Genomic DNA, 21,390 nt, shown 5'->3' with positions numbered 1-21,390 from the left:
AAGTCAAGTAAGATTTACACTAAAAAGAAGTAATTGTAGGAAAGTTCATTCGAAGTGTGTATTCTTCATTCAGTTCATTCAACATTTTCAATAAATGATTAAAATTGACGGTTTGGGGGCAGCATGTAGTTTGATTGGTCTTTTTGTCAAACAGTGTGTTGTAAAATAAATGTGGGCACTGATGATATTCTGTGTTAAGTATTTAAAGTTGCATTTTGTGGCAAAAAAATCTTTTGAAGGAAGTTGCTCAAAATGTGTTAGCAAAATAAAAACTCTGAAATAGATCATTGCAACACACGATATAATCAAATAAACACATGTTTTACTTCAGCCTCTTGTAAAAAAGAAGATAACTCTAAATTGTGAATCATTCAAAGCCATAAAAGATTGTCTTGAAAAAGTCCCAATTGACTACAATGAAATGAACAAGGAATATGTTATTAGCACCCCTACTGAATATGAGTTCAAAATTGTTTACTCATTGCTAAAGGATTACAAGAAACGAATCCGTGCAGAAAGCAACACTGTCCATGTTGAAAAGATAGAAGCAGTCTCGGAGCAAATGTATGACATTTTGAAGAATAAACTGTTCACAGAGATTGAAGGTAAATGGAGTCATTCATTCACTCCTGAAAATGAAAGTCTTTTACTGGAATTTGAGAACTCTATGACAGCAACCGAACATTCGAAGAAATTTAATTCTTTTTTTGAGAAACACAAGGATGATACCTTCATGGATGTGGAATGCGACAAGTCCCAGATTGGTACTGAACAATGGTGTAAGGAGATAGAGCAAAGCAATAACGGAGATGATTGCTGTGTATTTGTACCAGACAAGGACAAGGTCATTGTCTTTTCATCTTCATTTGATGAGTGCATGAACATTAAAAATGCCCTTTTTGTCAAGCAGGGGAAACGCCAAGTTAAACAAACAGGAAGAGCTAGAAGGCATGTATCTCCAGATCAGAAACCAGCAAAGACTGAAGATCCACATTTACATCAGACTTCTGCCAATCAAAATGATGCAAAATCAATGAGTTTCATGACCAATGAGGGAATATCAGTTAAAATTTACACAGCTAGTATATGTAATCTAGACGTAGACTGTATTGTTAATGCTGCAAACGAAAATCTAGATCACGGTGGTGGAGTTGCAGCTGCAATACTAAAGGCTGCTGGAAAAGCAATAAATTCAGAGGGAAAGAGTTACATAAGAACACATGGCCCTATACCTGTGGGACAGGTGTGCTGGACAAGTGCTGGAAATTTAAAAAATGATTTAATAATACATGCAGTTGGTCCCCGATGGTACAACTATGATACATCTTTTTGGCATGGTGTAGAGAAGTGTGCAAATGATTTGAAAGCTGCTCTTTTGAACAGCTTCGATGCTGCAGACCGACACAAATATGCAACAATTGCATTGCCAGCAATTAGTTCAGGTATTTATTTTATTTCGGCCAGGTGCTTTGCATATTTCCACAGATACTTTTTTATTTCCAGATTTATTTGGATTTTAGTGTTTGGTTAGATTTCAACAGCTATGCAGCACAATATCAGACTAAAACGAATTACCTATGTTCAGAAAATACGCTGTAATTTGTGGTTATTTCTGTTTTGTCCATCTTTTTCCTTTTTTTCAAAATTTATACTTGACAGTAAGGTCTTTGTGACATGCTATATAACTCAAAAATATGTGAAGATTTTAATATTTTAACTTGTTTTTGTATCATTCGTCGACATGTTTAATAATAATCATTATTGGTCACAAGTGTTATACATAGTTGGGAATAGTAAACTCTTATCTACACTTCTATGTAAGTAAATACTATAAATAATTCATTTATCACTGGAATGCTCATGGTATCTTATAAAAAACTTGTGAACACTTTGGCCCAAGGACCCAAACTTGGTGAGCAGTATGGTAATGACCAGCAGATGGACCCTTTTGATTTTGAAGACAGAGGGTTAAAGGTTAAAAATACGATATATTTATGTCATATTCTAAAGATAGGCCAAAATATATGCTTATTGCTATCTGTCCAAAGTGGCCTTTCGGTGGCATTTGTAACATTCCTAATACAGTTCTTGTTTTTAACATTTTCAAAAAAAATATTGTAAATATTAACAGAACTGCCAAATCTGAAACCAATAAGTCATTTGTGTGACGTACGTATGATTTATGCAGTTTGTTCATTGTTGGAAATGGGCTTCTTTCAATAGAACTTTTTGTTAATCAATGTCACTTAAGGAGGCTGCATTCCCACTCATGCATTATGTGTCCAACTCTGCAATCATTGACAGCAGGGACACTGACACTTGCTCTTCACTGTCCCAAAATCACACCATCAACTAAAAGTCAATAGTTGAAGCCCGGAATTATAAATATACTTTTCATTTGTACAGCACTGAGAAAACCCAGTTATGTGAACTACAGGTTGCATGTACATGTATTGACTGCAAAGTATTGATCTTTTTTTTTAATACACATTTTACACTGCTGTTGAATAACTGTTTAGTTATGTATCTGTATTCTTGTAATGGTACCTGTCTCAAGGTACTATGTTAATTGGACATTGATTGACGTCGAAGTCATACAACAACATCATAAATGCAAAGAAGGTGCCGCGTCATTCATATTTAACATAGTGCTATTATTTTTGTCAAGTTATTGAGGTGACATTTACTTGTTATTTGCTTGATCAACTTTAAACAGGTCTTTGTTTCAACATTAATTTTGTGAATCTTTATGTCTGATCCCTTTATTGTGAGTAAGAGGAGTAGAACACTCTCCCCCGCCCAAACCCTACATGTTTTTTTGCCGTAGTGTTGATTCTATTTTTTGTATTTTCGTAAAGAATGTGCATTTTTTTTGTGAACGTGTAAACATTTGACCATGATATATGTACAATATTCCACAATGGTGGTATACTCTGATATAGGTTTGTTTGGAACAGTCTCAATCCTGGTTCATAAAAAATACTAGTCGATTAAATTAATAAAAGTTTATGCCTACCTAGCTATCCTTTTTTTGAGATGTTTGTGGGCACAACAACCTTTTTTGCCTTATTTACTATGTGACAAAACATGTTTTGCTGAGTATATATCAGAGTTATTATTGCCTGATTATTAGAATGGGTATCTATAAAGTTGACCATGAGCCAGTTTAAAAGTGTAATCAAACAAAAAACCATACAATATTTTGAAATAATGTGTTTTTATTTAAGCCATTTTTGGAGTTCCGGAGGATCTTTGTGTTATGCAGTATGGAAAAGCAGTTATTGGATACAGTGCAAAATCCCGTGGGACAGGTCTGAAAGAGATACATTTTGTCGACATAAACGAAGGCATGACTACAAGGATACGAAACATGTTTTACAGGATGCTAACACAAAATGAAAAACATCCATATACATATGAATCCTTTGTAATAGCATCAGGGCGTGGAAGGCGAAGAAATGAAAAAAGTGACTCACAATACAAAAAGGACGAGTCTATGTTTTTTCCTCACAGTCAAGGAGACACGAAATCTTCTTCGTTTTCAGCGTCCTTAGGAAAGAAACCGATTTTGCAAACAATTCACATCAGCAACACAGTAACTTTGGAAGTTCAGAAAGTGAATGACATAGGTGACATTTCAAATGTAGAGGCGTTGATTGTGCCAGTGAACCCATCAGGATTAAATGAAATAGCCGATGAGGTGGAAAGGTCGATACCTCAAGAATATCAGATATCCTTTCTTGAAAAGAAAACTTCAGGGATTAGAACGCACAGCAGGTCTGGTGAAAGTTTTGTTTTGCATGGTTACAGTTCTGGCTTTAAATACCTGATATTTGTTGTCATGCCAGAAGGATGTATGGATGGAATCAGTCTTCAACAGATGTTTTCAGAAATATTTGAACTGTGCAAAGGGCGCTCAATCCGATCACTGGCAACATTTCTTCTTGGCTTCGATAAGGATGAGAATACCATAGCCAACATGGATGGTAATAACAATTTATTAGATTAAGAGGAATTACATGATTTAACAAGAATTAAATGTCAAGGTGATAATATTTAACATTTGACATCTTCACATAAAATGAATATGTGCAGATGTTATGAGCTATTGTGAGCAGTTTTACCTACTTGTGTTTTGTCTACTAATGCTAAAATGAGTTAGACACTCATATTAACTGTAAAATGAAAATGATCCTTAAGGGCCTTTCACAATTCAAAAATATGTTGGGAAGGCCAAACATTAAAATGTCTCAAATGTTCATATAAAACAACTTTTACAAAAAAGAGATTTTATCAGATTTGGCTCAAGAACCATTTTTTTTTTTCTGGAAAATATATTTGCATTTTTAGCTTGACTATTCGAAGAATAAGGAGGGCTATCCTAGTCACCCGAGCGTCGGCAATGGCGTCAGCATAACTACCCTTCTCAAAAAAGTGCGGAAAACGCGCGTTTAACGCACAGAAAACGCGCGTTAGACGCAGCGGTATTGGCACTGATTTTTAAGCGTATTTTTCTTACCGAGTGCGTAAAAAATGAATAAAATTGAACAGAAAAGCGCACTTAAGCGTATTTTTTCTGCGCTTTTTACTAAAAAATTAATTTACGTTAAAGTTTGCGTACTACCTCAAATATTTTCAAAGTCCATTGACATCTGGCTTTGAAACTTTGCCACTTGTTCACCATCATGCCCACAACCTGTACACAGGAGGGGTCACTGTATAAAGCATTTTGACAGAATTATGCCCCTTTTTCGACTTAGAATTTACGTTAAAGTTTGCGTACCATCTCATATATTTTCAAAGTCCATTGACATTTGGCTTTGAAACTTCGCCAGCTTGTTCACCAACATGCCCCGTACCTGTACACAGGAGGAGGTCACTGTATCGAGCATATTGACAGAATTATGCCCTTTTTTTACTTAGAATTTACATTAAAGTTTGCGTACCACCTCAAATTTTTTTTTTCAATTCAATTTATGTTAATATCTCAGCACATCATGTATTGCATTGAAATTTAATCTAACAATGATCCATGCATGTTTCGCCAAAACTTTTAAATCCATACACCGAAAAGTGGCGGAATAGTCGAGCGCACTGTCTCTGTGACAGCTCTTGTTGATACTAGGAAGGGAATTAAACTAATTATTTTTCAACATTTTATAAAAAGTCTATCGGATTTGAAAAAACTTTAGCAAGAAACCACAGGACATTGTTGATTGGATAGTTTTGGGCATTTTTACACAATACAAAATAATTATACAAATGAAAACTTGATGTGTTACCTTTCTTAAAAGTATTATTTATTTTGCTTGATATTGTTGCACCTAAAGAACTAAATAAAGAATGAGATGTTCAAACATTTTGTGGTTTGGTCCTTAAAACTTAATTTTTGCACTGGCCCACAATGTATTAAGTTTAAACTGTACTCAGTGTACTGTATACTTTTTCGTAGGAATTTCTTTTTCACCAATGTACTAGCTAGCTATATTTAGTCAAATGGTTTAATTCTTGTGATGAAATCGGATTCATTTGTGCTCTCATATTTGAGATATCTTGATATTTTACAGAAAGAAAAAGCGTCCTTATTCATTCTGTTGAAAAAACAACAACACAAAACATATTTACTTGGACTTCATGAATAAAAACATAGTTTTGTTTTAGAAATACGAAAATAAAACTACGTTTCACTCCATTATATCCATACATTATTGAAAATATTGAGGCATTAAATTTCTCTTTTTAGTTACGGCTGAGGATGGAGTGACCATGATGGTGCAAGCATTGATGGATAGTTTGAAGGAGTTCTCCAAGGAAGGACAGGCACTGCAAACTGTTTTGCTTTGTAAAACTCCAAAAATGTATGAGGCGATATCATTATCTATGGCTTTAGGACAAGATGACAAAAAAAGTGGAAAAGGCACAGAAGTCAAAAGTGAAGATAGTGGACCGTCGGTTTGTACAATTAAATCAAAATACCTTGTACATTTTGACATTTCTGTCGTTTTAAAATCAGCAATACTTTGGCCAACATCTATATATAAATCACACAGTGAGTGTTAATGGATTAAGTATATATGTGCAGTAAAAACTGTAATATCTTTCTTATTTCAGACATATGTGGATGAAACAAATGATTGTGTGATATGTATGGACACAATTAGTCTCCCAAAGACGTTGATATGTGGACATGTTTTTTGTACTGAATGCATTGATCAGTGCTTCAAAATCGGAAAGGTAGTGTGCCCAACCTGCTTTAGAGTCGTCGGTAAAATCACAGGTGAGAGTTATATATATTTTTCTTGTACGCATTTCTATAACTGTCTGCAACCTTCCGTCTTTTCAGTTATTGCATAATTCTCTCTGCTTATGGGACTCATATCAAACTCAAAACTATTATTGGAATAAAAACATCCACTGGTTATCATAAAGTAAAGAAATAAATATTAAATACTTTCATTTACCTGGTTTTCACATAGTGAAACCTGGTTATTAGAATGACAAACGTCGCTATTCGGGCGGCTAGGCGGCCGGGTAGGTTGGCGGCGTCAAACTCACCTATAAAACTAAATAACTTTAGTGAGGGTTGACATATCTTGACCAAACTTGGTCTGTAGGAAGAGTTTATGGATACCTTTCTTGGGATTGCATTTGGGGTCCCTAGGGTCAAGGTCAAGGTCATTGTTTCTACAATTAGAAAAACAGTTGAAACTGAATAACTTTAGTTAGGGTTGACATATCTTGACCAAACTTAGTCTATAGGAAGAGTTTATTGAGACCTTTCGTTTGATTGCGTTTGGGGTCCAATGGGTCAAGGTCACTGTTATTAAAAATAGAAAAACGGTTGAAACTGAATAACTTTAGTGAGGGTTGACATATCTTGACCAAACTTGGTCTATTGGAAGAGTTTATGGATACCTTTCATGGGATTGTGTTTGGGGTCAAGGTCAAGGTCACTGTTACTGCAATTAGAAAAACGGTTGAAACTGAATAACTTTGGTTAGGGTTGACATATCTTGACCAAACCTGGTATCAAGGAAGAGTTTATGAAGACCTTCTATGGGATTTTGTTTGGCGTCCATAGAGTGAAGGTCAAGGTCACTGTTAATAAAAATAGAAAAAAAAACAGTTGAAATTGAATAGCTTTTGTCAGGGTCCACATATCTTGCCCAAACTTGGCTTAAAGAAAGAGTTTATGGAGACCTGTCATGGGATTGTGTTTGGGGTCCAAAGGATTAAGGTCAAGGTCACTGTTACTAAAAATAGAAAAAACAGTTTAAACTGAATAACTTAAGTCAGGGTCCACATACCTTGACCAAACTTGGTCTATAGGAAGAGTTTATGGATATCTTCCATGGGAATTGGGTTGGGGGTCCCTGGAGTCAAGGCCTAGGTCACTTTTCTAAAAATAGAAAAATGGTTAAACTGAATAACTTTAGTTAGGGTTGACATAGTTTGACCAAACTTGGTATAAAGAAAGCGTTTATTGATACCTTTCATGTGATTGCGTTTGGGGTCCCTATGGTCAAGGCCACTGTTACTAAAAACAAAAACAGACACAGGCTGAAGTTCTTTTGTAAATCATTGAAAACCTGGTTTTGTCGCATTGCGGAGTTTCTTTTTTATTGTCCGAATTATGACTTCTCGGATATAAACCAGTATATAGTTACCAAGTGTAGTTAAACATTGTGTTCTGTATCACTATATCTTTGTGGATAAGCTTTGGATTAGCTATTTATTTAAGCCTATCTGAGCACAAAGTCTTGAAGGCTGAGTTAGTGTGATCAGTCATAAGAATGCTCCTTGGCTGGTCCACTACAGAAAAGTAGTTCCATGGAGAAATCTGGATGCCATGGCAACCAAAAGGAAATACTTCTCAAAACTCAGACACCATTGGCTGAATTTCATAATAAATCCACAGTTCTTTAAGTGACCCGTTACAAAATGCCTTCAAGCCTTGACATGGCTGTCAGGGTCAGGGCTAGATTTCATTGTATAACTTTTTAAAAATCATCTTGTCAGACAGAGGTCAAATAAAAATTAAGAAAAAATTAACCATTGACCTTCTTATATTAGCAATGACTCACTTCCTTAGCAACCACCTTTTTTCTTGGTAACCAATGACTCCCTTGGCAATATCTTGCTTCCCTAGTTTTTACCAGTTGGTGAGTGATATAATTATATTATAAGGTTATTAATTTGGTGATTGTCTCGTTCAGCAATATTAGCCTTTGCCCTATTCTGAATGGCATAATTCTATACCCTTTAACTAAAACATCATTTATTTTAATGCTCTAAACATACATTTTTTGTGTGAATTTTTTTATTTTCTATTTGCTATTTTAAAACACATACATAATTCGCAAAATAATCATGCTAGAATGCTTTTATATAACAATTATTTATCAGTTACAAGTCTTTGTTTTGGGACTCTTAAGTTCCATTATATGTATATGAAATACTATCATTATAAGTCATTAAATCATTTAAATGGGCCAAAACGTATTGATATGGCTACAACAAAATTGAATTGATCCATGATTTATTGTTAAAAAATCACTATCAGCTGTAAACTGTGATAACATATGCTTGTGAATGATTCAACATACACTTCCCTGCAGTAACCTGAAAATGACAACTTCCTGTTAGTCATTGTTGCTAAAACATGCTACCTCGCCATTACATTTGTACAACAATCAATCATGCCAAACAGATTATTACATAGGTGCTGGCTCATCGTCATTTCATTCAAGATTCAAACGATTGACTGAAAGTCAAATGGTCTATCTAAGTAGGCATTTATACTATTTACAAGCCTTTTGTATGAACATGATCTGTCTGTTCCATAACATCAATTTTGTTGATAACCATATTTTGGTGTAGTTACTTGAATTCATATAGATGTAAGCCCGTCAATTTTAACAAATTGTTATTGTTTAGTTATTAAAGCATTTAATATACCTTATTGTGGCCAGTAGTTTGATTAACATAATTATTCTTAAATTTTGATTTGGTTTGAACATAAACAAAGGGAGGGCTCTGTTATGACTTTCCATGTTCTACTCATAACTGTTTAATCTGGCAACTGCAGATGAATGGGTCTGTATTTTATTCAGAATAAATCATTTAGAATTTGGTTGCAGAGAAACTGTCTAAAACTCTCATTCATTACGTTTAATATAATAGAATAAAACAATGGACACATTTGGACATTAGTTGAATGACTTGTTTAACCAAGTAGATGTTGCTCTAGTATTATATGTATGGTTTTACTGTTGGTGCCATTAAAACGGGTTTATGTTTAAACTTTTTGCTATTTAGTTTGTTTCTGTAGTTTTTCACATAAATATGACTTTATATTTAAGATTTTTATTAATTTCATATGAAAACCCACGAAAAATTGAAACATCATAATCTTGTCTGCTATCTATATTTAATAGATATGGTGAAAAATGTGCCAAAACACGGTTTTCAAATGTTTATGTAGATTTGAATCATAATTAATGACAACCAGGACCAAAATTTAGTTCATAGCATATCCATATTAGTTTTCAATTGTGACGAAATTCACATCCAATTTTAACATTTTTAGTATTTAGTTGGAGTCAAATGTCATTTTAGTAACTCTTCTTCGGATATTTAATAATTTTTGATGCCAAAAACAAACAGATAATGCTGTTTCAGGCGATCAACCCAGCGGAACTATGACAGTATACAGTTCAGCCTACAATGATTGTGCAGGATATCATGGACAAGGAAAGATAACAATTACCTACAACTTCCCTGATGGTTTGCAAGAGGTACTCTTTTAGCTCACCAGAGCACGAAGTGCTCAATGTAAGCTATTGTGATCGGTCTTTGTCCGTCATCCTTCCGTCTGTCCGTCCGTCCGTAAACAATTGCTTAAAAAACATCTCCGAAACTACCTGGCCAAATTCAATGAGACTTCACAGGAAGCTTCCTTGGGTGTCCCTCTACAAAAATACAACAAGGGGTCACGTTTGATTAACAAAAACAACAACGAAATGGCCGACTTCCTGTTTTGCTTAAAGAGCATCTCCTCTGAATCTACCTGTCCAAATTCAATGAAACTTTTCCTTGTGTAACCTTCTACAAAAATACAATGAGGGATCGCTATTGATCAACAACAACAACAAAATGGCCAACTTCCTGTTTTGCTTTAAAAAAAATATTTCTTCTGGAACTACCAGTCCAAATTCAATGAAACTTCACAGGAAGCTTCCTTGGGTGACCATCTACAAAATACAACAAGGAGTTACGATTGATCAACAACAACAACAGCGACAACATCAAAATGGCTGACTTCCTATTTTGCTTTAAAAACATCTCCTCTGAAACTACTGGTCAAAATTCAATGAAACTTTGCAGGAAGCTTTCTTGGGTGACCATCTACAGGAATACAAAAAGGGGTCACGATTGATCAACAAAAATAACAACAGCAACAACAACAAAATAGCCAACTTCTTATTTTGCTTTAAAAAAACCCATCTCCACTAAAACTACCAGTTCAAATTCAATTAAACTTTACAGAAAGCTTCATTGGGTGACCCTCTACAAAAATACAGCAAAGGTCATGATTGATCAACAACAACAACAACAACAAAATGTTAAAATCTGATAGTTATGTAAAGTTTACTCTTGAAGCCACTTAAAGGTAACTATTGTTATTTTTTATGTTCATAAATTAAAATAATTATTATACACTTTATCCTTTTGAAGAAATTTAATTTTTACTTAATGATAAATTTAAAAATCCGACTTTTCCTTTGAACTTCATGTAGATTATTCTAAGCTAGAATCTTATCTTCTGTGTGGATAGTGAATAAGGCTTAATGTCTTTTAAGAAAATTTTGATTTTGAACATGTGATGGAAGGTGATGTTTACCTAGATGGAAGAAGCAATGATATTAGTGGAAGGTGCTGAATGTGTTCTGATATTTGATTTTTAGAGCTTAAGGCAGTTTATTGATTTTATTGAATGGTGCACTGTTTGTGTATCTATGTTCTTTCAATGTGCAAGCAATTTGACATACATTGTAGTTTTGTCAGTGTGCAGGCAATTGAACTAAGTCCTGTCAGTGTGCAGGCAACTGAAAAAAGTCCTGTCAGCGTGAAGGTATCTGTACCAAGTGCTGTCAGTGTGCAGTCATTATCAAGTCCTGTCAGTGTGCAGCCAATTGAACAAAATCCTGTCAGTGTGCAGGTATGAGAATCAAATCCTGTCAGTGTGCAGGTATGAGAATCAAATTCTGTCAGTGTGCAGTCAATCATCAAGTCCTGTCAGTATGCAGGCAACTGAACGAAATCCTGTCAGTGTGCAGGAAACTGTGACAAGTCCTGTCAGTGTGCAGGCAACTGTGACAAGTCCTGTCAGTGTGCAGGCAACTAAACAAAATCCTGTCAGTGTGCGGTCAATCGACAAGTCCTGTCAGTGTGCAGGCAACTGTGACAAGTCCTGTCAGTGTGCAGGCAACTGTGACAAGTCATGTCAGTGTGCAGGCAACTAAACAAAATCCTGTCAGTGTGCGGTTAATCGACAAGTCCTGTCAGTGTGCAGGCAACTGTGACAAGTCCTGTCAGTGTGCAGGCAACTGTGACAAGTCCTGTCAGTGATTATCAAGGCAACATGTTTGACCAGTATATTTTTCAATATTCTTTGAGAACAAGTATCAAGCTATATTGATTACAAAGGTTAAACTTTTACTCAGGTAAGGGAACTTTAGGGCCATTATGTTTGTAAATTAAAGTCAAGTTTGTCCAAAGATCATCATTTTCCAAATGGTGGAATTTAAATTGTACATGTATTATTACAGGTTTTTATGTTTAAAATTTTGGCTACTGAGCATGTTTTTGTAGTTTTTCATATAAATATTGCATAACTCATTATGTAAATGTGGTCTTTATGCCGAACGTTAGTTCCTATGAAAACCAAAAGAAAAACCTGCGTAAAACATAATTAGCATGTACAGCTAACTTAAAAATCTTTCCATCCTGAAGCTTTGAACATTTTTATGATGCAGTTCTTATTGTTAAATCTGGTCACGGTCATGGATCAGTCGTATAGACCAGTACTATGGTTAGTACAATGAACATTCTCAGTCAATCTGAGACCGTAATTCCCATTTTATACTTACTGTCTTATCAAGTACGTTCCCTTGTCTATCATATCTTCCTTTGGTGTCTGCACCATATCTCGTACATAAATTTCATAAAAGGACGAATGAATCTTGTGTCACCTGTTCTTTCCATCAAGGCGATGGTCACTGATAAGTATGGCACTTTACATGGCTGAGGATTTTAGCCTGCTCTCTTCTTCACCTTTAAAAGGATCTTAATGAAACTTGGGTCTCATGTTCTTCCAATTAAAGCTTGTGAAGAATCTATGTTAGAACTGTGCTTGTCCAATGTGAAGATCACTTTACAAGGCAGCGTATTTCAGTCTTGCATTCGTGTCCACTCTGTATTTCCTTAATTATTGAAGGACCTTTTTGAAATTTTGGTCACATGTTCTGCTTATGAAGGCAACGAACAGAACCTATGGTGGATCTTACAGTGCTGGTCAAAGTCAATGTACAAGGCTAAAGATTTTAACTTTACATTTTGTATATTTATATTTTGAATGCTCTACATTTATTGAAGGAACTTTATGAAGTTAAGGACACATATATTTTTATTTTTGCTCACTTTATCACAAAAAAGACTGTTTAATGTCATGATGACAACCTTGTTTAAAATATGTTTATTGATGACAGTGATATAAATCAGTTCACTTTTTTTAACCTTATTACCCTGTATTTGAAAGTAGCTCCTTCCTAAAGTCACCACATTGTATTTTTTTATTATGCAGATTCTTTCAACTAATTATGACACCCTTCGAAGAAGAGAGGTATATTGCTTTGCACATGTCAGTCGGTTGGTTTCTTGGTAGACCAAAGCTTGTCTGAGTGATAACTCAACAATTCCTTGATTGATTTAGGGGTTATCAGGTCAAAGGTCAAGGTCACAGTGACCTTAAACGGTAAAAGAATTTTAAAGCTTGTCCGAGTGATTAATCAGCAATGCCTGCACCAATGGCCCTCAAACTTAACTTGTAGGTTGGGCCTGACCAGTTGACCCCTATTTATTTTGGGGGTCAGATAGGACAAAGATCAAGGTCACAGTGACCTTGAAGGCAAACTCGACGATTCCAGAACCTATGGTCATCAAACTTGAAATGAAGGTTGGGCCTGACCAGTAGATGACCACTCTTGATGTTGGGTTTCATCGGGTCAAAGGTCAAGGTCACAATAACATTTAACACGAAAAAGTTAACAAACCAGTGATATCTAAAAAAAGCCAATGACTTGACTAGGGGGTTGGGCCTGACCTGTAGATGACCCCTTTTAATTTTAGGGGTCAAAGGTGAACGTCACAGTGACCTTCACCCCAAAAAGCTTGTTTGTGTGATAACTTGACACCTGCCTGCTCTCATGGCCCTAAAACTTGACTTGGAGGTCCATGCATATTTCATTCAATTTTCCAAATAATCCTGACAACATGGCGCTCGGGGGGGGGGGGGGCATAATGACAAACATCTCTTGTTTCTTTTGAAATTTCAACATCTGAAAACATTTTCAAAACCTATGTTAATCAAACTGAAATTCCCTTAAAAAAGGTCTTTATATGTAATAGGGTAATAGGGTCTAAGAATAACTTATATGTGTAAATTGAAATAGTCAAAAAAAATTTTTAACTTCATTCAGGAACAAAAGACACAATACTTTCAAAGTAATGACAGACTTGATAGTTGGTCCACTTTGACCATAGTGTGCAATTAGGACAATGACGTACATGTAATAAGAGGTTGTTCATATGTAAACTAATACACCCACAAATAACACCCTCGAAAAGCAATTTTTCCAAATACCATGTTTTAGTTTGGCAGCCAAAGAACATACCCAGATTAATGACTGTTATTTCACTATGGTCCTATTTGTTTCTATGACGAGAGTCCCGATAATACATTATAAACTACAGTGTCTCGACGTCCATTACCGTGGAGGTATCTCACTGCTGCCGTAATATACAGTTAGCAATGATAGGCTGTAACACTGGCATAGTTGATTGCTTATCGTGAATCTGTGTTGCAGTTGTTAATATTTGGTCACATTTGAATCTTCAATTTTGGTTGTCTTTTGTAAACTTTTCATTGTCTTCAGTAGAAATTGTGCCTTATTCTTTGTCACAATATGTTATGCATTTTAATGACTAAACTACGTTTTGGGTCATAGTGCTATGCATCAAGCAGGGTTTCATATGATGCTCGTTTTGTTGCGACTTCAGTTTGGTCATTTACGACAAATATTATGGAAAGACCCAACTATTTTTGCAATCAATCGACAACGGTGTGCGAATGAAGTTAAACGATTATGTTGGAATCATAAAATCTGTCACAGCTTCCCAAGAGCAAATTGAATTCTACAAAATCTTTGTCTAACATGTACCCTTGTATGCTACGTTTCTGCCATAACAATGTAGTGGTAGTGGTAGACAGGAAATGTCATCGTTTGTTCAGAAATTGTAATTTGCCTAGTCAGGATTATTGTCGAAGAAGGTCGCATCTTACGAAACTCAATCAATCAGATTCTAGTACTAGAGGGTCTCCGGGCTGCCAAACTACAAGTTTGGGATTAAGCACACAAATTTGGATTCTGTACTACACTATATTTGTGTATGTGGAATTCAAGCATGTCTCAGATTAGTGTCGCAGTCACAATACTCCGAGTCACAATACTCCGAGTCACAATACTCCGATTATCCTACCAAAACACAATGGAGTATTAGGTAACAATATAGTTTCTGGTTAAAAGTAATTATTGCGAAATCAATATATAAGGAAAGGAAAGAACAGCTTATTTACATTCAATTTGTAACTGTTTGTTGATTTATACATATATTTTGATCAACACGAAACACGGTTTCTACATGGATGGACATGTAAACAGTCCCTGCATTTACTTGTCGTTTCAGAGTAATCACCCGTCTCCTGGACAGCCATACCGAGGTATTAGAAGGACAGCTTACTTTCCAAACAATGATGAAGGGCGAACCGTTTGCCGAATGCTGAAAGTTGCTTTTAGACGAAAACTTGTCTTCACCATTGGACGATCTAGAACTACAGGCCATGATGGTGTGATAACTTGGAACGATATTCATCACAAGACCGATCCTTTACCGGGCAAACAGTATGTTCTGTTGAAGTGTACCACATTCATGTAGTGTAACATTCAATATCATCTCTCAGTACTTACGCACACTTATATCATACTCATTTCTTTATTCAGCGTCTGATATAATGTAATATCGGGAGTGTGAAATGATGACTGCTTTCACTGGTTTAAATGAACACATCTGACATTTCATCAAATGCTAATATATATAAACGCGGGAACTGCCATGCGTTGTCGTGATTAGCAGAACAAATGTCATACCAGTTTCTATCCTATTCAAATTGTATGCATAGGAATTACCAATATCAGGAACATTTAAGACTTTATTGATATCAAAACATTTTTCTTTGTCACATTGTAAGACATAAGTTATTCTGTTCACTTTGTTATGCCCCCAAAGGTGGGCATATTAAAATCCCACTGTCCGTCCGTCTGTCCGTCCGTGTGTCCGGCTCAATAACTCGTGTCCGGGCTGTAACTTTCCATTGTATGGACTGATTTTAAAATAACTTGCCACATGTGTTCCACATACCAAGATTACGTGTCGCGTGCAAGACCCGTGTCCCTACCTCTAAGGTCAAGGTCACACTTAGAGTTTATTCACAATGGAGTGCTCCATAAAGGACATAGAGTATAGGTTGTCGTGTCCGGGCTGTAACTCTCCCTTGTATGGACAGATTTTAAAATAACTTGCCACATGTGTTCCACATAACAAGACGATGTCTCGCATGCAAGACCCGTGTCCCTACCTCTAAGGTCAAGGTCACACTTAGATGTTTATTCACAATGGAATGCTGCTTATAAGGACATAACAGTGTAGGTTGTCAAGTATGGGTGGTATCTTTTTATATTTAAAGGCAATTTAAAATAACTTGCCATATGTATTTGACACGTAAAGGCAAGATCAAGTTTTCATGTACTGACCTTGTTCATAGGTCAATGTCACATTCGGGGGCATTCGTCACATACTGTGACAGGTCTTGTTAGAATTAAAATTGTTATTACTTTTATTGTTGTGATTACTTTTAACAGGTTTGGGTACCCTGATCCGTCCTACCTGACGCGTGTTACAGAAGAGCTGGCAGCGAAGGGTATAACAGAAAAAGATATTGACAGTCGTCAGCCAATTGACGGAAAAATAAACATATAACTCGTTACCGTTGAAAAAGTGGAAACATTTCAAACATTTATGACACCATTACAGATATCAACGTTTGCACTGTATTTTAATGTCTTGGAATAGGTCATGATTATAGACTACCGGTATTCTAGAACAAGCTATTAACTGGATGTGTAAGTATATCAGCAATTAAAGGCCATATTAAAAATAAGAAAATGAACTTATTATTGGCATATAGAGAGGTGGTCTCAGCTATCACCATAAGAATGACACTGGCAGGAAGATGATGTGGGGTGTTTTATTTGTGAATGTGTAATAAGGACCATTACACTTTCCATATCAAATATGATGTAGCTTATATTAAATTTAATATATTTTTAACAGTTTGGGACATTGTATTATGAAATGGGTTTGACCTATAGTGTATTTAGTAGTTGTTGTTATATGCTCTTGTAAAGAAATCAATTGTAGGCTCTATTAAATATGTAAGTGAAATTATAAATATATATAATGTAAAAATTATATTGAGCATGGATAAGTCGTTCAGCATATACTGTTATGAAAGTGTGATTTGTATGATTTTCTTCATTGTTTTATGAAAATGTGATTTGTATAATTTTCTACGTTAATTTTTTTGAATATATATGTTCAACTCCGGATTTTCAGCGAAAACCGGGTCATTAGAATGGTGTGTGTAGTTTGGTGGGCGGTCGGGCGTGTGGTCGTCAAATTAGGGGGTTCCAGCAAATAAACTTTGTTTCGTTCATAATGTGTACACCAAACTTGGTGTATAAAAACATATGGATATTTAGGTGGGATTTATTTTGTGTCAACATTACTAAAAATAGAAATATGGTTTCCGGCGATTAATTTTGGTTTCATTACATACGGACACCAACATTGGTGTATATTAAGAACATATGAAGAGCTTGCTTGGGATTGCCTTTGGGTCAGTTTCGTCAAAGGTCAAGGTGGCCATTACTTAAAATAGAAATTATATTTGCCACAAATAACTACAATTTCTTTCATTTAATGGTATAGTAAGAACAATCGGAGAGCTCGATTTCGATTGCTGTTGGGTGCGTTCGGTCACAGGTGAAGGTAACCGTTACTAACAAAATATAAACTTCATCACAATATTGTTACATTATTCCATAGTTATGATCCTGAAAACAAATTATGGCCCCTTTTAAAGTCTTAGGGCCCTTTTGTGTCCGTTAATGTTTTAGGGCAAATTGGGATTTTCATTAATTTCTTCATCACCTTTCAATCGATTTACAAAATACTACACACATTTGTTTACAGCCAACACACAATTAGGTTACATAACTCCATATTATCTTAAAAACATTGTTTTTACTTAATCACTGGCTTTTACGAAAGTGATATTTCCTGACCAAGAAAAAGTAAGTAATATTAAACGATTGTGAATGACTTGTCAGCTAAATTAACAAATACTTTCCAAAAGATTCCATTTAACGACGATGATTCCTGAGCAATCAAATTTTACTTTGAACGATCTGAACAATTCCCTCTGTTGAACCATACCTTATTTTCATGAGTGGCAAATTCTTTATCGTATATTTAAAGTGTATGGCCATGTTAGGGGTGTGTATAGTCACCGTTACGGATGTAGTAACTTTAAGACTGCCTGTAAGAGACCAGCAAACATTGGTACGCGACAAATCGGCATATGAATAAATACATAATGCACACCATTTGGGGCTCAACATTATTGTTTGTTTGTTGTCTTAAGTATACGTTAACACTATTATTCAGTGTTAGCATTTTAAATATTGTGGTTTAAAATCGTTTTGTGTGTATAATTTGTGTTGTGCTTATTATAACATATTCAAGATACATGTATGATCGTATGTGTAAGCAAGTCGATTTTATTGTTTTCTTTAGGATATTTTAAAAAAAATGATCATTGAAAATAAATCATTAAAAAATAATTTGCCAATTTCTTCTCCCATCGCTCGGTCCCTCTGTTGGTTGAACAAAACTTGTCTGCGTATTACTCGAATACGAATTTTTTTTTGTTTTTATAAAATTTTAGTATATCTGGCAGTAGATATTTTAAAAGGAAGGTTATTCATGATTCGTTATTGAATGATAGAGGTGTCACATTGCAGCAAAGTGTACGTTCCAACCTGCACTTGCTTTGAATTACCATGTTTTCACAAAAAGAAACCGGGTCATTAGAATGACGCAAGTCGTTGTTCGGGCGGGTTGGCGGGCGACGTCGAACTCGCTTATTGTATTGATTAACTTTAGCTCGAGTTGAAGAGTTTAAGGAGACCTTTCATAAGATTGCGTTTGGAAGTCTAGTGGTAGTACACTTGACTGTCAAATCATGGATAACATGTTCCCCAGGGGGTTGAATGGGGGTCTCGTGTGACACTGGTGTGCACGTTAAAGAACCAGGGTAGCCCTAACCAGGTTAACATTATGTCCGTGCACTATGCTCCAAAAACCTAATATGACTAACAATTTTATTGGAGCATTCCAGAATGGGTATATCAGAAGGGTTTTGGGAGACCTTTCATGTGATTGCGTTTGGTGTCCCTAGGGCCAAAGTCAAGGTCACTGATACTAAAAATAGAAGAACGGTTGGTTTAACATAATTATTACTAAGGATATCTGTATATAGAGAGGGTTTACGGAGACCTTTCGTGGAAATGGGTTTGGAGTTCCTAGTGTCAAAGACAAGGTTACGTTTAGTAAAACAGAGAGAATGGTTGGTACTGAATACATTTAGTTAGGGTGTGTATATTGTGGACAAACTTGGTACATAGGAAGGGTTCATAGAAACCTTTTATGTGATTGCATTTGGGACCCATTGGGTCATGGTCACTGTTTTCTAAAAATAGAAAAAAAAACGCTTAGAACTGAATATCTTTAGTTTTGTTGGAAATACTTTGAGCAAACTTAGTATATAGGAAAAGTTTTAACAGACCTCTCATGTGATTTGTTGGTGTCTCTAGGGTCAAAGTCACTATAACTAAAAGTAGAAAAAGGTTTGAAACTCAATATATTCATGGTTTATTTAGTGTGGCAAGATATATAGGAAGAGTTTATTGTAATTCATGGGATAGGGTTAACAAACGCACAATAAGTAGCAAATCAGCAGGCATATAATTCTCACACACAAAAACGATACAAAATTTTCATAACATTTTTACGGAATACTTTCATGTTTACGAATGAGTTTTCAATTACTATTAATGTTTTTTAACCACATATGTCAATTGCTATCACTTTTTACACCTTTCCCTATGTGATTCTATATCTCTTCAGTATTAAAAAGTGTGGTTCAAAATGTTTAGTTATAAGGCAATATAATTAGTTTTAATAAATTTATAAACATCATTAACATCCTTTGTTTTCGCCGTCAACTTACACATTAACAGCTCTAGGTAATCCGTAAATAAGGTATGAACAACATTATACCAATCGGCATTTCATAGACACACTTCCTTTTAAAAGTAGGCCGAAAAGGACCAGGCCGAAAATAAAATTGGGCCGAGTTGACCCGACATAAAAAACAGGCTGAAGTTCTTCTGTCAATCATTGAACACCTGATTGCTTCGCATTGCACCGTTTCTTGATCCTTTTGATTCCGTAATTATTTGGTATATCCTCTTTGTTGAAGATGGGGCAATATACTTATAATTGACCAGTAAACGTCTCTTGTATGGGGTCAAATGTCAAGATCATTGCAAAGAATGTTTTGAAACGTCACCGCAAAATAACTAAAAAAAGGTTGAATTTAAGACCATAAAACCTGACTGGTTGCTAGTACCCTTTATGTGACTTTTACTGTGTTCGGGTCAAAAGTCATGGTAATCTTTCTTTGTACATTTACTGTGTACTCTAACTTGAGAACAGTTTGCCCTCTCAACGATAAGTTGCTCTGGACCAAAAAAACACTAGTAAATAGTTCGGACGCTTAAGGGTGCAACATGTCTTGATGCAATTTTATCCACATATTTTAAAGGAGAAACTGCATATACTAATGAACTACGAGAACGTTCAAAGTATCATTGTGCTGTTTTTTCTATATTAGCATTTACATGTAAATATTATTTTGACCTACAATATGTGTCTTGTGTTAATAAAATAGTGTCTTCTAATCGGCTGTATTCATAATGTAATGCCAATCTGCTCGGGGAACGAAGTAAGTTCCATACGGAGAACAATCTAAGAAGGAAAAAACAAATTTTGAAGCGTGTATTTAATAGAACCATTTCAATAAAGAGAGGCTTAATGCATGATGCTGTGATGAGAATGTATGTCATCTATTAGGAAACGGTATTATGAATGTTGGGGAAAATTGACCTTATCATTGAAGATGATGAATTTGATGCATCATCGGCCTCAAATATGAAGAATTATACTACTTTTTAAGTAATTTCCAAATACTTAATCGTTTGAGGCGTTTTAGAAACGACACGAACTCTGGCTCTATGTCATTTTATCTTGTGACCTTAATCTTGGATGTAGGTGATCTGCACGTCGTCTAAAGTGTTGAAAATCTATCCATTACTACTTTGAAATCCTTTAATCAGTTTAGGAGTTTTGGTTCGGACACGAAATACGGCTATATGGTCCTTTACCGCTAGTGTGACACCATAAGCACCATTTTTTGTAACTAAATGACGTTCTTATAAAAAAAAAAAAAAAAAATATTCGCAGATGTGACGGTCAGAAATGGTACAGTAGTTCTACAAATTTAAAAACAACAAAAATGGAGGCAAATAAAAAGGTTTGGTCTAAAAATTAAAATCAGTTTCTCTAGGACAATATAAGCGACCTTCTACTGCGCCACCGGTTACTTATCAACAATAGATTTTCATCAACACATTTACTTTATGTTGAAACGGAACTTAAAACCATTTGAATGTGTGAATGGAACATGTTGGCTTCGTCGATCGGTTTTGTTAGCAGCTAGTTCAAGTGGTAAACTTGAAATGTTCAAGACATATAAAACCTGAATATGAACAAATGAACTGGGCAAAGAATGCCGAGAATGCCCCCTTT

General features: G+C 35.3%; 1 protein-coding gene across 6 annotated transcripts in view; it reads left to right on the top strand.

The window, feature by feature from the left end:
• LOC128211426 (uncharacterized) overlaps nucleotides 1-18,288 on the top strand; it is a 104,860-nt gene extending 86,572 nt beyond the window's left edge. For 5 of the 6 annotated variants that reach the window (XM_052916202.1, XM_052916201.1, XM_052916203.1 and 2 more), the window contains 7 exons: nucleotides 332-1,442; nucleotides 3,228-3,986; nucleotides 5,744-5,952; nucleotides 6,112-6,277; nucleotides 9,682-9,797; nucleotides 15,028-15,242; nucleotides 16,260-18,288. In XM_052916202.1, coding sequence (XP_052772162.1) covers nucleotides 332-1,442; nucleotides 3,228-3,986; nucleotides 5,744-5,952; nucleotides 6,112-6,277; nucleotides 9,682-9,797; nucleotides 15,028-15,242; nucleotides 16,260-16,377 — 2,694 coding nt within the window. In that variant the 3' untranslated portion in view covers nucleotides 16,378-18,288. The remainder of the gene's footprint in view (nucleotides 1-331; nucleotides 1,443-3,227; nucleotides 3,987-5,743; nucleotides 5,953-6,111; nucleotides 6,278-9,681; nucleotides 9,798-15,027; nucleotides 15,243-16,259) is intronic. The other variant, XM_052916205.1, reaches the window with a different exon arrangement.
• The last annotated feature ends 3,102 nt before the right edge of the window (nucleotides 18,289-21,390 follow it).

Source organism: Mya arenaria, chromosome 12 (genome assembly GCF_026914265.1).
Source record: "Mya arenaria isolate MELC-2E11 chromosome 12, ASM2691426v1".
In the NCBI taxonomy this organism is placed as follows: domain Eukaryota; kingdom Metazoa; phylum Mollusca; class Bivalvia; order Myida; family Myidae; genus Mya; species Mya arenaria.
Note: the sequence above shows the minus strand (reverse complement) of the source record. Positions and strands in the feature narration are given on the sequence as shown.